The 16,399-nt window shown below is 40.0% G+C and overlaps 1 protein-coding gene across 1 annotated transcript in view; it reads left to right on the top strand.

Moving 5' to 3' along the window:
- The window catches only part of LOC309545936 (chymotrypsin-like elastase family member 1), a 121,086-nt gene that overhangs the window by 91,854 nt on the left and 12,833 nt on the right, over positions 1 to 16,399 (top strand). The window contains exon 3 of the mRNA XM_082245380.1: positions 8,737 to 8,837. Coding sequence (XP_082101506.1) covers positions 8,737 to 8,837 — 101 coding nt within the window. The remainder of the gene's footprint in view (positions 1 to 8,736; positions 8,838 to 16,399) is intronic.

The raw sequence follows: 16,399 nt of genomic DNA, 5'->3' as shown, positions 1-16,399 counted from the left end.
GACCAGCTGACGTTTATCAAAATGAATCAGTCCTGGATCAACAGCAGCTATCAAGCCCCCTGATGCTGATGTAACTGTTTGAATTTGCTAGGGGTGTGCCATCCCTTGAAGACTGTATATGCTGCCTATCCTATTCCTCAATCTTGATTCTGCTAGCTTTCAACAATGTTTTTGGTTTAGGTCACCACCAACACCCAAGGCCTAATTTTTCTTCACTTGTATGAACGATGGATACAATTTTAATTTTGTATGTAATTTTTATCAGCAGGCCCTGTCCCTGTGCCCTGCACCCAGCAAGAGTAGCTGTGAGGGGTTACGGTGTTCAGGCATCACCAACACCAAAGGCCCAATATTTCTGCACCACTATGACAAGTACATGCAATTTCAAATTTGTATGGAATTTTTACCAGCAGGGCCCGTTCCTGCACCCAGCAAGCATAACTGCGAGGGGTTTCGGTGTTCAGGCACCACCAACAACCAAGGCCATATTTTTCTGCACCTGTATAACAAGTACATGCAATTTCAAATTTGTATGGAATTTTTACCAGCAGGGCCCGTTTCTGCACCCAGCAAGAGTAACTGTGAGGGGGTTACGGTGTTAAGGCACCACCAACAACCAAGGCCCAATTTTTCTGCAACTGTATGACAAGTACATGCAATTTCAAATTTGTATGGAATTTTTACCAGCAGGGCCCGTTCCTGCGCCCAGCAAGAGTAACTGTCAGGGGTTACAGTGTTCAGGCACTTCCAACAACCTAGGCCCAATTTTTCTGCACCTGTATGACAAGTACATGCGATTTCAAATTTGTACGGAATTTTTACCAGCAGGACCTGTTCCTGCACCCAGCAAGAGTAACTGTGAGGGGGTTACGGTGTTCAGGCACCACCAGCAACCAAGGCCCAATTTTTTTGCACCTGTATAAGTACATGCGATTTCAAATTTGTATGGAATTTTTACCAGCAGGGCCCGCTCCTCCTGCACCCAGCAAGAGTAACTGTGAGGGGTTATGATGTTCAGGTACCACCAACAGCAAAGGCCCAATTTTTCTGCACCTGTATAACAAGTACATGCGATTTGAAATTTTGTATGTATATTTGTATATGACATTTTTTCCTTTAGAAATGTCAGTATTGCTGCAGCAGGCTACATACATCGTACAGATGCACTACTTTACAGGCACGATAAGGGGACCCCCCCAGGCACGATATTTAAAGGAATTTTTCATTTTTATAATTTCACTTTAAGCCTCATTAAGTCAGTAAATCACTGCTCCTTTAAAAGCGATTGTTTTTAAAAAAAAACTTTTGCATTGGTACATGTTCCCCAGGTCAGCACCCGGACCCCCATACACTCTTTTTGGGCAATAACTTGCATTTAAGCCTTTAAAATGAGGGCTTTTGATTCTTGAGGTTTGAGTCCTAAAGACTTCAATGGAGTTCGTTTGTTCGAACAAACTTTTCCCCTGTTCGCGGTATTCTGGTGCGAACAGAACAGGGGGGTGTTCGGCTCATCACTACTGCACATGTGCTTGACTAATCAGCAAGCTGAATAGATTACATAACTCATTAGAGCATATGCCGGCAAATTACAAAATTATTCTTGTAAACTGGAAAGTTTCTATCTCTTCCCATTATTAAACATCTAATGTTCCCCAGCTCCCACCATAGGTGGCATAGATCGCATGATCTCTTGCTACAAATCACAGACTGTTTTTTATTAGCAAGATCAGGGAATCAACATGGCTGCTTTATGTACATAGTTAATTACATTTTATATAGAAACAAGACAGTATATACATTAATAGACCACATTAATGCATACATTAAAAGGATTATAGTCCTCTTTTAAAAAGGTTTTTTTTTTTTTTGTACAATACCAATTAGATTAGACACTCTAATACAACAAAAAAAAAAAATAGGTAATATTGTTTATACAAATTACTATCATTTTCTACCTCTAGGTATCTCTCCAAGATAGCTCTGGCAGCAGCTGGCGTCACAAATGCGGAGGTTCCCTAATCCGTGCTAACCGTGTCTTGACTGCTGCTCACTGCGTGGACAGGTAACCAAAACATTGCTACATACAGTTTTTTGGTTAGTATTAACTAGTTAAAAATCGCACTGGAATTGGGATATATTATGAGGTGACCTGTATACTTTGTCTTAGAAGCAGGAGCACAACAAACAAGCTAGTTCATGAAACACTGTAATAAAACAATAGTAAATGTTGATTAGAAGCCGTGTAGATACAAGATGTGCAGGCATGTGGATTTATTATCAACCCTTATTTTTGTCCAGTGATGCTCAGACCATGCAACAGCCATTCTAAGGCTTGGTTCACACCTATGCGTTTTTTAATGCTTTTTGAAGAAACTCACTACAGTCCATTTAACATGGTTTTCTATGGGGTACGTTCAGACCTATGCTTTTTTCAGCCACTGTGTTTATGGAAAGAGTCAGAGACCTTTTATTAAAGCAAAATGGTTTATTTTCAGTTGAATAGACTTCAATGGAGAAGCTTCAGAAAAGCATGAAGTGCGATTTTGCCGCAATTTGCGTTTTGGATTCTTTAATCCACCCAACAACAAATTAGTAAATTAGTAAAAAAAAAAAAAAAAGCATAAATGCAAAATGTATCAAAAAAGCAAAAACGCAAAATGCAATGCAGAAATCACTGCAGAAATGGATCAAAAGCATACTGCATAGGTGTGGACCAAGCCCAAAATTTTGTGAGAAACAGTGAAGGCGATGCACTTAAGGGCTCTTTCACACGGGCGTTCCTTTTTTTTTTGCCCGATCAGGTCCTTTTTTTTTTTTTGTAACGGACACGGATGACACTTATGTCATCCGGTCCGTATGTCCGTTTTTCATCCCATCCGTTTGCGGATGAAAAACTGACATAATGCATGTCTATGTAAATACGGATGACACCACTGACATCCGTTTTTGCTTCAGTTCCGTTTTTTGAAAGGAAGACAAAATAGGGTTCTCCTCCGTTCAAAAAAACTGAACTGAACTGAACTGAACTGACAAAAAACGGATGTCAGAGGATGATCATCCGATGACATCCGTATTTACATAGAGATACATTATGTCCGTTTTTCATCCGCAAACAGATGGGATGAAAAACGGACATACGGAACGCCCGTGTGAAAGAGCCCTAAGAGTTTAAAACCCTTAATTTATTTATACATGTCATAAAAAACAGATCAGTCTGCATGTTTATTGATCCAAAGCAACAAGCAATGGTCACAGGCATGTAGGGTAAGAAAGATCTAGTAGATGCTAATAGTTTTAGTAATAACTGTTGTGAGCTGATTGGAAATACTGATTGGAAATACGGGCTTCCATTTTACCTAGCGTGGATGTTAAGTTCCTCCAACCCTTCTTTCTCTCTTTTTTCGTTTCTCATTTTACCATTTTCTTCACATCTGTTTCTTTCTTCTTTCTTCTTAATTCTTGCTCAAAAGATTTTTATTATGTTTTCAAGGTAGAGAATTGCTAAAAAAGAACATCAAACACTAACACGATAATGACATTGAATGTACAATTAGATGAAACATAAAAGGGGTCACTGCAGTGATGTAGTGTGGAAGGGCAGCCAGTGCAGTCGCTTCGGATGCAACATTTAGACAAGGCGCAGACAGGGCCGGATCCACCAAAAAGGTAGCCCAGGCAGTAGGTAAACTAAAACCTCTACTCTGCATCCAGTAAGAGAGAGAGGGTACAGCTTAGAGAGTTTAGTTTACCCGCTGTTTAGCTGTTGTCACCGAGAAAGAAGGGAGAACAGATCCAAGCATGCAGAGGAGGGCAGAGCGGTGGGCAGATCCCAATTCCAAGTGTGTGCAGGCAGTGAGCGCCATGCAATTCAGGGGGGGGGGGGTCAGACCGGGGGTGCTAATGAAGGAGGGGGTTAGGGTTGAGGAGACTCCCCGCTGGTTGCTGCAGCTGCCACTGCCACCGGAACTCCTGCTGGAGATATTCTTCTCCCTGTGCCTGGTGCTGCAGCACATTTCAGATGTGGGGGGATTTATGTTTGATGAGGGAGAGGGATATCTGGGGGTTGTGATCAGAGTGGAGGGATCTGAGGGGATCTGGAGGTGTGATCAGAGTGGAAGGATAGGGGTGTGATCAGAGTGGATGGAATATGGGGGTATGATAAGAGTGGATGGAATCGGGGGAGAGGGGAGTCTGGGGAGTATCTGGGGGATGTGATTAGGGTGAGGGGGTATCTGGGGGTGTGATCAGGGTGGGGGTATCTGAGGGGTGTGAATAGAGTGGGGATAGCTAGAGGATGTGACCAAAGTGTGTGTGTGTGTGTGGGGGGGGGCTATCTGGGGTGTGTGATATGAGCAGGGGGTAACTGTGGGGTGTGATCAGTGTGGGCAGTATCTAGGGGGCTGTGATCAGAGTGGGGGTATCTGGGAGTGTGATCAGATTGGGGTTATCTGGGGTTCTGTTCAGGGCGGGTATCTGGAGGGTGAGATCAGGGTGGGGGTATCGGCAGGTGTGATCAGAGTGGAGTTATCTTTAAATACAGAGTATGTAGACAAAGGACACAACTCTATCACATTCCCAGTTGCACAGACTACAAAGAATCTCCTCAAAATGATTTCAAGCAATTATTTTATCCAATCTAACCAACAAGTGTTTTTTTCACCATTATGTTTCCTTTTAAGCAAGATTTTAAAAATAACAAATGCAATCATTTATAGCTCAGACATAAACTTTAGTACAATAGTTCAATATAACACTTTTGATAGTTAAATATTTTGTTTATAGAGGTCTATATATCAGACCAAAAAGAGGGACAACTGAGAAGGAATGAGAAGCAGAGGGAATTGTTCCCAAAGAGGTAGTCCCACAAAGTCAATGGCAGTTGGGTGCTACAGTATATGGATAGCAGTAAAAAACCAACAGCAGGAGTTTTAAATCTTTCCTCACTTTGTCCAAAAGCTTTTTGCTTGACATATGCTTTAGTCATGTTTTGCACAGTTTATTGCAGGACAAGATCAGGACAGAACAGTGTCCGATAGCTGCCATATTGTTTTTGGCACATATGCTGTGCCATTGGGGTTGATTTACTAAAACTGGAGAGTGGAAAATCTGGTGCAGCTCTGAATAGAAACCAATCAGCCTCCAGGCTTTATTGTCAACGTTTAATTGAACACGCTGAAGTTAGAAGCTGATTGGCTGCCATGCAGAGCTGCACCAGATTTTGCACTCTCTTATTTTAGTAATTCAACCCCATTGTTTCCCCTTAACCACTTTACCACCGGAGGATTTTGCTGTCTTACGTCTGGACCACTTTTTGCAACTCGGCACTGAGTGAATTTAACTGACAATTGTGCGGTTATGCAATGTGGTACCCAAACGAAATTTACTTCCTTTTTTTCCCACAAACAGAGATTTCTTTTGGTGGTATTTGATCACCTCTGCGCTTTTTATTTTTTGCGATATTAATAAAAAAATATCGAAAATTTTGTGAAAAAATGACATTTTTAACTTTGTCTTTTCGAAAATATGCAATATACTCAATTTATGTCATATTTTTTGGCCAAAATGTATTTAGCTACATGTCTTTGACAAAAAAAAATTTCAATGAGCGTATTTTTATTGGTTTACGCAAAACTTATAGTGTCTACAAACTATGGTGTAAGTACTGAAATTTAGGCAGCTTTAATTTATGCCTGCCTTTCTCATTTCATGAAGTGTTAAAATGGCAGGGCAGTACAAACCCCCCCCAAATTACCACTTTTTGGAAAGTAGACATCCTAAGGAATGTCCTGAGAGGCATGTTGAGCTCATTGAATATTTCATTTTTTTTGTCACAGGTGTTTGAAAAATGACTAAAAAAAAAAATTTTTTTTTTTTTACACGAAGTTGTCATTGAAATTATATATTGCTCGCACATGCCATGGGTATATGTGTAATTAGAAAAAGGGGAAAACTGCGCAAAATATCAGGAAAAAGAATAGCAGCAACTTAGTATGTGACAAACATCCTGGAAAACAATATGTGAGGAAAGCTGCGCTAAATGACAAGAACCATAAGTGATATTAGGTCCAGAAAAAGTCCCAAAAAAAATATATAATGAATAAGTATTGCTGAATCAACAAAGAAAGTCCAAAACTTCAACCGAAAATCCACAGGTGCAAACAATGGGTGTAATTACTGCTTACCAGTCACCTCTACGAGACGCTCAGGCGGGTGTTTGAAGCTGTCCGGCCGGCAGCTTTGATTCAGCGCTACTATTCGTGCTTTCCTGTAAGTGCAATTCTTTTAATTTGTTCTTAAATAAATGGTTTTACACTATGGGATTCTCCATTATTATTTATATGTGAACATCGGAGCCCTATGTGCGGGTCAGCCTCATTGAATAAGGGACCGGATTACTCACAGTGAACAGGATTATATACCCAGTGCCATCTGGATTTGGGATATATGCAATATTATTGCCTATTTCTGGTAAGCGGGGATATATGGTGACGGTCCTATTGGGGTCACGAGTTGATTTGAGTAGTTACCTACACCTGACTTACCTGCACAAATCCGGTAATTAGATTGTGAATATGGTGGTGGCTCATCTCGCGGCTTAATATTCCATTCATTTGGGATTCTATAGATTGATGTGCCTATTGTACTTTTATTCTGGTAAGCTGCCTGTGTTGGTGGTGGTTTCTATCAGCACTTTCTTTTCCTGACACACACGGGAGTGGTTATTGCATACTTTCAATATACAGTATCACGCTATGTTTTTGTGTTTGTTTTTTACTCCAATATCCACCAATTTGTGCTCCTGGGTCGGCTACCGTTGGTGAGGAATCCCCTACAGATTTTCATCCGGCTTGGCCATATATGCTCAAGGCTCATTATACTGCTGCATCTGGTAAGCAGTAATTACACTCATTGTTTGCACCTGTGGATTTTCGGTTGAAGTTTTGCACTTTCTTTGTTGATTCAGCAATACTTATTCATTATATATTTTTTTTGGGACTTTTTCTGGACCTAATATCACTTATGGTTCTTGTCATTTAGCGCAGCTTCCCTCACATATATGTGTAATTACACCCCAAAATACATTCTGCTGCTTCTCCTGAGTACAGGGATACCACATATGTGAGACTTCTTGGGAGCCTAGCTGTGTGTCAAAAACCAATCCCCACCATCAGAATTTCAAAGGGCGTATATTTTTCATTGCATTTTCTCACTACCTATAACGGTTTAGGAGGCCCTGAAATGTCAAGATACCACAAAACCCCCCAAATGACCCCATTTTGGAAAGTAGACACCCCAAGCTGTTTGCTGAGAGGCATGGTGAGTCCATGGAATATTTTATATTTTGCCACAAGTTTTGGGAAAATTAAAAATTTATTTTTTATTTTTTTTTAACACAAGGTTGTCACTAAAAGATACATTTCTCACACATGACATGGGTATATGTGGAATGACACCCCAAAATACATTCTGCCGCTTCTCCTGAGTATGAGGATACCCCATGTGTGAGACTTTTTGAGAGCCTAGCTGTGTACGGGACCCGGAAAATCAATCACCATCTTCAGGTTTTCTAATGGCGTAAATTTTTGATTTTACTCCTCACTACCCATCACAGTTTCGGAGGCCCTGCAATTTCAAGATAGCACAAAACCCCCCAAATGACCCAATTTTGCAAAGTAGACACCCCAAGCTATTTGCTGAGAGGCATTGTGAGTCCATGGAATATTTTATATTTTGCCACAAGTTCCAGGAAATATATTATTTTTTTTTTTGTTTTTTTACACAAAGTTGTCACTAAATGATATATTTCTCACACATGCCATGGGTATATGTGAAATGACAACCCAAAATACATTCTACTGCTTCTCCTGAGTACAGGGATACCCCATGTGTGAGACTTTTTTGCAGTCTAGCCGAGTACAAGACCCCGAACATCAATCACCACTTTCAGGCTTTCCAAGGGCGTAAATTGTTGATTTTACTCCTGACTACCTATCACAGTTTTGGAGGCCATGAAATGCCAAGACAGCACAACCCCCATCCAAATGACCCCTTTTCGGAAAGTAGACACCCTAAGCTATTTGCAGAGAGGCATGTTGAGTGTTTTGCAGATCTCACTTTTTGTCAAAAAGTTTTGGAAATTGAAAAAAGAGGGAAAAAAATGCATTTTCCTGTTTTTTCTTCATTTCATTTTCTTCCTAAAGACTTCAATGGAGTTCGTTTGTTCGAACAAACTTTTCCCCTGTTCGCGGTATTCTGGTGCGAACAGAACAGGGGGGTGTTCGGCTCATCACTACTGCACATGTGCTTGACTAATCAGCAAGCTGAATAGATTACATAACTCATTAGAGCATATGCCGGCAAATTACAAAATTATTCTTGTAAACTGGAAAGTTTCTATCTCTTCCCATTATTAAACATCTAATGTTCCCCAGCTCCCACCATAGGTGGCATAGATCGCATGATCTCTTGCTACAAATCACAGACTGTTTTTTATTAGCAAGATCAGGGAATCAACATGGCTGCTTTATGTACATAGTTAATTACATTTTATATAGAAACAAGACAGTATATACATTAATAGACCACATTAATGCATACATTAAAAGGATTATAGTCCTCTTTTAAAAAGGTTTTTTTTTTTTTTGTACAATACCAATTAGATTAGACACTCTAATACAACAAAAAAAAAAATAGGTAATATTGTTTATACAAATTACTATCATTTTCTACCTCTAGGTATCTCTCCAAGATAGCTCTGGCAGCAGCTGGCGTCACAAATGCGGAGGTTCCCTAATCCGTGCTAACCGTGTCTTGACTGCTGCTCACTGCGTGGACAGGTAACCAAAACATTGCTACATACAGTTTTTTGGTTAGTATTAACTAGTTAAAAATCGCACTGGAATTGGGATATATTATGAGGTGACCTGTATACTTTGTCTTAGAAGCAGGAGCACAACAAACAAGCTAGTTCATGAAACACTGTAATAAAACAATAGTAAATGTTGATTAGAAGCCGTGTAGATACAAGATGTGCAGGCATGTGGATTTATTATCAACCCTTATTTTTGTCCAGTGATGCTCAGACCATGCAACAGCCATTCTAAGGCTTGGTTCACACCTATGCGTTTTTTAATGCTTTTTGAAGAAACTCACTACAGTCCATTTAACATGGTTTTCTATGGGGTACGTTCAGACCTATGCTTTTTTCAGCCACTGTGTTTATGGAAAGAGTCAGAGACCTTTTATTAAAGCAAAATGGTTTATTTTCAGTTGAATAGACTTCAATGGAGAAGCTTCAGAAAAGCATGAAGTGCGATTTTGCCGCAATTTGCGTTTTGGATTCTTTAATCCACCCAACAACAAATTAGTAAATTAGTAAAAAAAAAAAAAAAAGCATAAATGCAAAATGTATCAAAAAAGCAAAAACGCAAAATGCAATGCAGAAATCACTGCAGAAATGGATCAAAAGCATACTGCATAGGTGTGGACCAAGCCCAAAATTTTGTGAGAAACAGTGAAGGCGATGCACTTAAGGGCTCTTTCACACGGGCGTTCCTTTTTTTTTTGCCCGATCAGGTCCTTTTTTTTTTTTTGTAACGGACACGGATGACACTTATGTCATCCGGTCCGTATGTCCGTTTTTCATCCCATCCGTTTGCGGATGAAAAACTGACATAATGCATGTCTATGTAAATACGGATGACACCACTGACATCCGTTTTTGCTTCAGTTCCGTTTTTTGAAAGGAAGACAAAATAGGGTTCTCCTCCGTTCAAAAAAACTGAACTGAACTGAACTGAACTGACAAAAAACGGATGTCAGAGGATGATCATCCGATGACATCCGTATTTACATAGAGATACATTATGTCCGTTTTTCATCCGCAAACAGATGGGATGAAAAACGGACATACGGAACGCCCGTGTGAAAGAGCCCTAAGAGTTTAAAACCCTTAATTTATTTATACATGTCATAAAAAACAGATCAGTCTGCATGTTTATTGATCCAAAGCAACAAGCAATGGTCACAGGCATGTAGGGTAAGAAAGATCTAGTAGATGCTAATAGTTTTAGTAATAACTGTTGTGAGCTGATTGGAAATACTGATTGGAAATACGGGCTTCCATTTTACCTAGCGTGGATGTTAAGTTCCTCCAACCCTTCTTTCTCTCTTTTTTCGTTTCTCATTTTACCATTTTCTTCACATCTGTTTCTTTCTTCTTTCTTCTTAATTCTTGCTCAAAAGATTTTTATTATGTTTTCAAGGTAGAGAATTGCTAAAAAAGAACATCAAACACTAACACGATAATGACATTGAATGTACAATTAGATGAAACATAAAAGGGGTCACTGCAGTGATGTAGTGTGGAAGGGCAGCCAGTGCAGTCGCTTCGGATGCAACATTTAGACAAGGCGCAGACAGGGCCGGATCCACCAAAAAGGTAGCCCAGGCAGTAGGTAAACTAAAACCTCTACTCTGCATCCAGTAAGAGAGAGAGGGTACAGCTTAGAGAGTTTAGTTTACCCGCTGTTTAGCTGTTGTCACCGAGAAAGAAGGGAGAACAGATCCAAGCATGCAGAGGAGGGCAGAGCGGTGGGCAGATCCCAATTCCAAGTGTGTGCAGGCAGTGAGCGCCATGCAATTCAGGGGGGGGGGGGTCAGACCGGGGGTGCTAATGAAGGAGGGGGTTAGGGTTGAGGAGACTCCCCGCTGGTTGCTGCAGCTGCCACTGCCACCGGAACTCCTGCTGGAGATATTCTTCTCCCTGTGCCTGGTGCTGCAGCACATTTCAGATGTGGGGGGATTTATGTTTGATGAGGGAGAGGGATATCTGGGGGTTGTGATCAGAGTGGAGGGATCTGAGGGGATCTGGAGGTGTGATCAGAGTGGAAGGATAGGGGTGTGATCAGAGTGGATGGAATATGGGGGTATGATAAGAGTGGATGGAATCGGGGGAGAGGGGAGTCTGGGGAGTATCTGGGGGATGTGATTAGGGTGAGGGGGTATCTGGGGGTGTGATCAGGGTGGGGGTATCTGAGGGGTGTGAATAGAGTGGGGATAGCTAGAGGATGTGACCAAAGTGTGTGTGTGTGTGTGTGGGGGGGCTATCTGGGGTGTGTGATATGAGCAGGGGGTAACTGTGGGGTGTGATCAGTGTGGGCAGTATCTAGGGGGCTGTGATCAGAGTGGGGGTATCTGGGAGTGTGATCAGATTGGGGTTATCTGGGGTTCTGTTCAGGGCGGGTATCTGGAGGGTGAGATCAGGGTGGGGGTATCGGCAGGTGTGATCAGAGTGGAGTTATCTTTAAATACAGAGTATGTAGACAAAGGACACAACTCTATCACATTCCCAGTTGCACAGACTACAAAGAATCTCCTCAAAATGATTTCAAGCAATTATTTTATCCAATCTAACCAACAAGTGTTTTTTTCACCATTATGTTTCCTTTTAAGCAAGATTTTAAAAATAACAAATGCAATCATTTATAGCTCAGACATAAACTTTAGTACAATAGTTCAATATAACACTTTTGATAGTTAAATATTTTGTTTATAGAGGTCTATATATCAGACCAAAAAGAGGGACAACTGAGAAGGAATGAGAAGCAGAGGGAATTGTTCCCAAAGAGGTAGTCCCACAAAGTCAATGGCAGTTGGGTGCTACAGTATATGGATAGCAGTAAAAAACCAACAGCAGGAGTTTTAAATCTTTCCTCACTTTGTCCAAAAGCTTTTTGCTTGACATATGCTTTAGTCATGTTTTGCACAGTTTATTGCAGGACAAGATCAGGACAGAACAGTGTCCGATAGCTGCCATATTGTTTTTGGCACATATGCTGTGCCATTGGGGTTGATTTACTAAAACTGGAGAGTGGAAAATCTGGTGCAGCTCTGAATAGAAACCAATCAGCCTCCAGGCTTTATTGTCAACGTTTAATTGAACACGCTGAAGTTAGAAGCTGATTGGCTGCCATGCAGAGCTGCACCAGATTTTGCACTCTCTTATTTTAGTAATTCAACCCCATTGTTTCCCCTTAACCACTTTACCACCGGAGGATTTTGCTGTCTTACGTCTGGACCACTTTTTGCAACTCGGCACTGAGTGAATTTAACTGACAATTGTGCGGTTATGCAATGTGGTACCCAAACGAAATTTACGTCCTTTTTTTCCCACAAACAGAGATTTCTTTTGGTGGTATTTGATCACCTCTGCGCTTTTTATTTTTTGCGATATTAATAAAAAAATATCGAAAATTTTGTGAAAAAATGACATTTTTAACTTTGTCTTTTCGAAAATATGCAATATACTCAATTTATGTCATATTTTTTGGCCAAAATGTATTTAGCTACATGTCTTTGACAAAAAAAATTTCAATGAGCGTATTTTTATTGGTTTACGCAAAACTTATAGTGTCTACAAACTATGGTGTAAGTACTGAAATTTAGGCAGCTTTAATTTATGCCTGCCTTTCTCATTTCATGAAGTGTTAAAATGGCAGGGCAGTACAAACCCCCCCCAAATTACCACTTTTTGGAAAGTAGACATCCTAAGGAATGTCCTGAGAGGCATGTTGAGCTCATTGAATATTTCATTTTTTTTGTCACAGGTGTTTGAAAAATGACTAAAAAAAAAAATTTTTTTTTTTTTACACGAAGTTGTCATTGAAATTATATATTGCTCGCACATGCCATGGGTATATGTGTAATTAGAAAAAGGGGAAAACTGCGCAAAATATCAGGAAAAAGAATAGCAGCAACTTAGTATGTGACAAACATCCTGGAAAACAATATGTGAGGAAAGCTGCGCTAAATGACAAGAACCATAAGTGATATTAGGTCCAGAAAAAGTCCCAAAAAAAATATATAATGAATAAGTATTGCTGAATCAACAAAGAAAGTCCAAAACTTCAACCGAAAATCCACAGGTGCAAACAATGGGTGTAATTACTGCTTACCAGTCACCTCTACGAGACGCTCAGGCGGGTGTTTGAAGCTGTCCGGCCGGCAGCTTTGATTCAGCGCTACTATTCGTGCTTTCCTGTAAGTGCAATTCTTTTAATTTGTTCTTAAATAAATGGTTTTACACTATGGGATTCTCCATTATTATTTATATGTGAACATCGGAGCCCTATGTGCGGGTCAGCCTCATTGAATAAGGGACCGGATTACTCACAGTGAACAGGATTATATACCCAGTGCCATCTGGATTTGGGATATATGCAATATTATTGCCTATTTCTGGTAAGCGGGGATATATGGTGACGGTCCTATTGGGGTCACGAGTTGATTTGAGTAGTTACCTACACCTGACTTACCTGCACAAATCCGGTAATTAGATTGTGAATATGGTGGTGGCTCATCTCGCGGCTTAATATTCCATTCATTTGGGATTCTATAGATTGATGTGCCTATTGTACTTTTATTCTGGTAAGCTGCCTGTGTTGGTGGTGGTTTCTATCAGCACTTTCTTTTCCTGACACACACGGGAGTGGTTATTGCATACTTTCAATATACAGTATCACGCTATGTTTTTGTGTTTGTTTTTTACTCCAATATCCACCAATTTGTGCTCCTGGGTCGGCTACCGTTGGTGAGGAATCCCCTACAGATTTTCATCCGGCTTGGCCATATATGCTCAAGGCTCATTATACTGCTGCATCTGGTAAGCAGTAATTACACTCATTGTTTGCACCTGTGGATTTTCGGTTGAAGTTTTGCACTTTCTTTGTTGATTCAGCAATACTTATTCATTATATATTTTTTTTGGGACTTTTTCTGGACCTAATATCACTTATGGTTCTTGTCATTTAGCGCAGCTTCCCTCACATATATGTGTAATTACACCCCAAAATACATTCTGCTGCTTCTCCTGAGTACAGGGATACCACATATGTGAGACTTTTTGGGAGCCTAGCTGTGTGTCAAAAACCAATCCCCACCATCAGAATTTCAAAGGGCGTATATTTTTCATTGCATTTTCTCACTACCTATAACGGTTTAGGAGGCCCTGAAATGTCAAGATACCACAAAACCCCCCAAATGACCCCATTTTGGAAAGTAGACACCCCAAGCTGTTTGCTGAGAGGCATGGTGAGTCCATGGAATATTTTATATTTTGCCACAAGTTTTGGGAAAATTAAAAATTTATTTTTTATTTTTTTTTAACACAAGGTTGTCACTAAAAGATACATTTCTCACACATGACATGGGTATATGTGGAATGACACCCCAAAATACATTCTGCCGCTTCTCCTGAGTATGAGGATACCCCATGTGTGAGACTTTTTGAGAGCCTAGCTGTGTACGGGACCCGGAAAATCAATCACCATCTTCAGGTTTTCTAATGGCGTAAATTTTTGATTTTACTCCTCACTACCCATCACAGTTTCGGAGGCCCTGCAATTTCAAGATAGCACAAAACCCCCCAAATGACCCAATTTTGCAAAGTAGACACCCCAAGCTATTTGCTGAGAGGCATTGTGAGTCCATGGAATATTTTATATTTTGCCACAAGTTCCAGGAAATATATTATTTTTTTTTTTGTTTTTTTACACAAAGTTGTCACTAAATGATATATTTCTCACACATGCCATGGGTATATGTGAAATGACAACCCAAAATACATTCTACTGCTTCTCCTGAGTACAGGGATACCCCATGTGTGAGACTTTTTTGCAGTCTAGCCGAGTACAAGACCCCGAACATCAATCACCACTTTCAGGCTTTCCAAGGGCGTAAATTGTTGATTTTACTCCTGACTACCTATCACAGTTTTGGAGGCCATGAAATGCCAAGACAGCACAACCCCCATCCAAATGACCCCTTTTCGGAAAGTAGACACCCTAAGCTATTTGCAGAGAGGCATGTTGAGTGTTTTGCAGATCTCACTTTTTGTCAAAAAGTTTTGGAAATTGAAAAAAGAGGGAAAAAAATGCATTTTCCTGTTTTTTCTTCATTTTCCAAAAAAAATGAGAGCTGCAAAATACTCACCATGCATCTCAGCAAGTAGATTGGAGTGTCTACTTTGCAAAATGGGGTCATTTGGGGGGGGTTTTGTGCCATCTTGGCATTTCATGGCCTTCAAAAGTGTGATAGGTATTAAGGAGTAAGATCAACAATTTACGCCCTTAGAAAGCCAGAAGGTGCGGATTGGTTTTCCGGGTCCTGTACGCGGCTAGACTGCCAAAAAGTCTCACACATGGGGTATCCCTGTACTCAGGAGAAGCAGCAGAATGTATTTTGGGGTGCCATTTCACATATACCAATGGCATGTGTGAGCATTATATTATTTACTGACAACTTTGTGTAAAAAAACAAAAAAAAAAAAAATAATTTTCCCGAAACTTGTGGCAAAATATAAACTATTCCATGGACTCATCATGCCTCTCAGCTAATAGCTTGGAGTGTCTACTTGGCATGCGTGAGCAATATATTATTTAGTGACAACTTTGTGTAAAAAAAAAAAACAAAAAAAAAACAAATTGTCATTTTCCTGAAACTTAGGGCAAAATGTAAAATACTCCATGGACTCAATATGCCTCTCAGCAAATAGCTTTGGGTGTCTACTTTCCAAAAAGGGGTCATTTGGGGGGTGTTTGAACAGTCCTGGCATTTTATGCTCAATTTTAGCAACACATCACCCACTCTTCTAACCACTTGAAAACCAAGCCTTTTCTGTGAGTTTTTGTTTACATGAAAAACATTTTTTTTTTCACAAGAAAATTACTTTGAACCCCCAAACATTATATATTTTTTTAAAGCAGAGGCCCTACAGAACAAATTGGTGGATGTTGCAATTTTTTTTGTCACACGGTATTTGCGCACACATTTTCCAAACGCAATTTTTGCGTAAAAAAAAAACTTTTTTTTATATTTAATGCAGAAATACACTATATAATGCCAAATTGTTTGGTAAAAATTTAAAAGATGATCTTATGCCGAGTTCATAGACACCTAACATGACATGCTTTAAAAATTGCACACGCCCGTGCCGCGGCAACAAACTACGTAAAGTTTTAAAAGCCTTTAAAAGTCTTTACAGGTTACCACTTTGGACTTACAGAGGAGGTCTAATGCAAGAATTACTGCCCTCGACCTGGCGTTCGCGGCGATACCTCACATGCATGGTGCAATTGCAGTTTACATATGACACTAGACCAACGCTTGTGTACGCATTTGCGCGCAAGCACGGGGGACAGGGGGGCTTGATTTTTTTTTTCTATTTGCTTTTTTGTTATTTTGACACCTTTTCTTTCATTTTTTTTTTTTTTAATCATTTTTATTGTTATCACAGTAAATTTAAATTTCCCCTATAATAGCAATCTGTAGTGACAGGTACTCTTTTTTAAAAAAATTGGGGTCTTTTAGACTCTAGATCTTTCCTCTGACCTTAACGCAT

This window comes from Pelophylax lessonae (assembly GCF_965119305.1).
Source record: "Pelophylax lessonae genome assembly, chromosome: 2".
Lineage (NCBI taxonomy): Eukaryota > Metazoa > Chordata > Amphibia > Anura > Ranidae > Pelophylax > Pelophylax lessonae.
The sequence above is the reverse complement of the archived record's forward strand: the minus strand, read 5'-3'. Positions and strand labels throughout refer to the sequence as shown.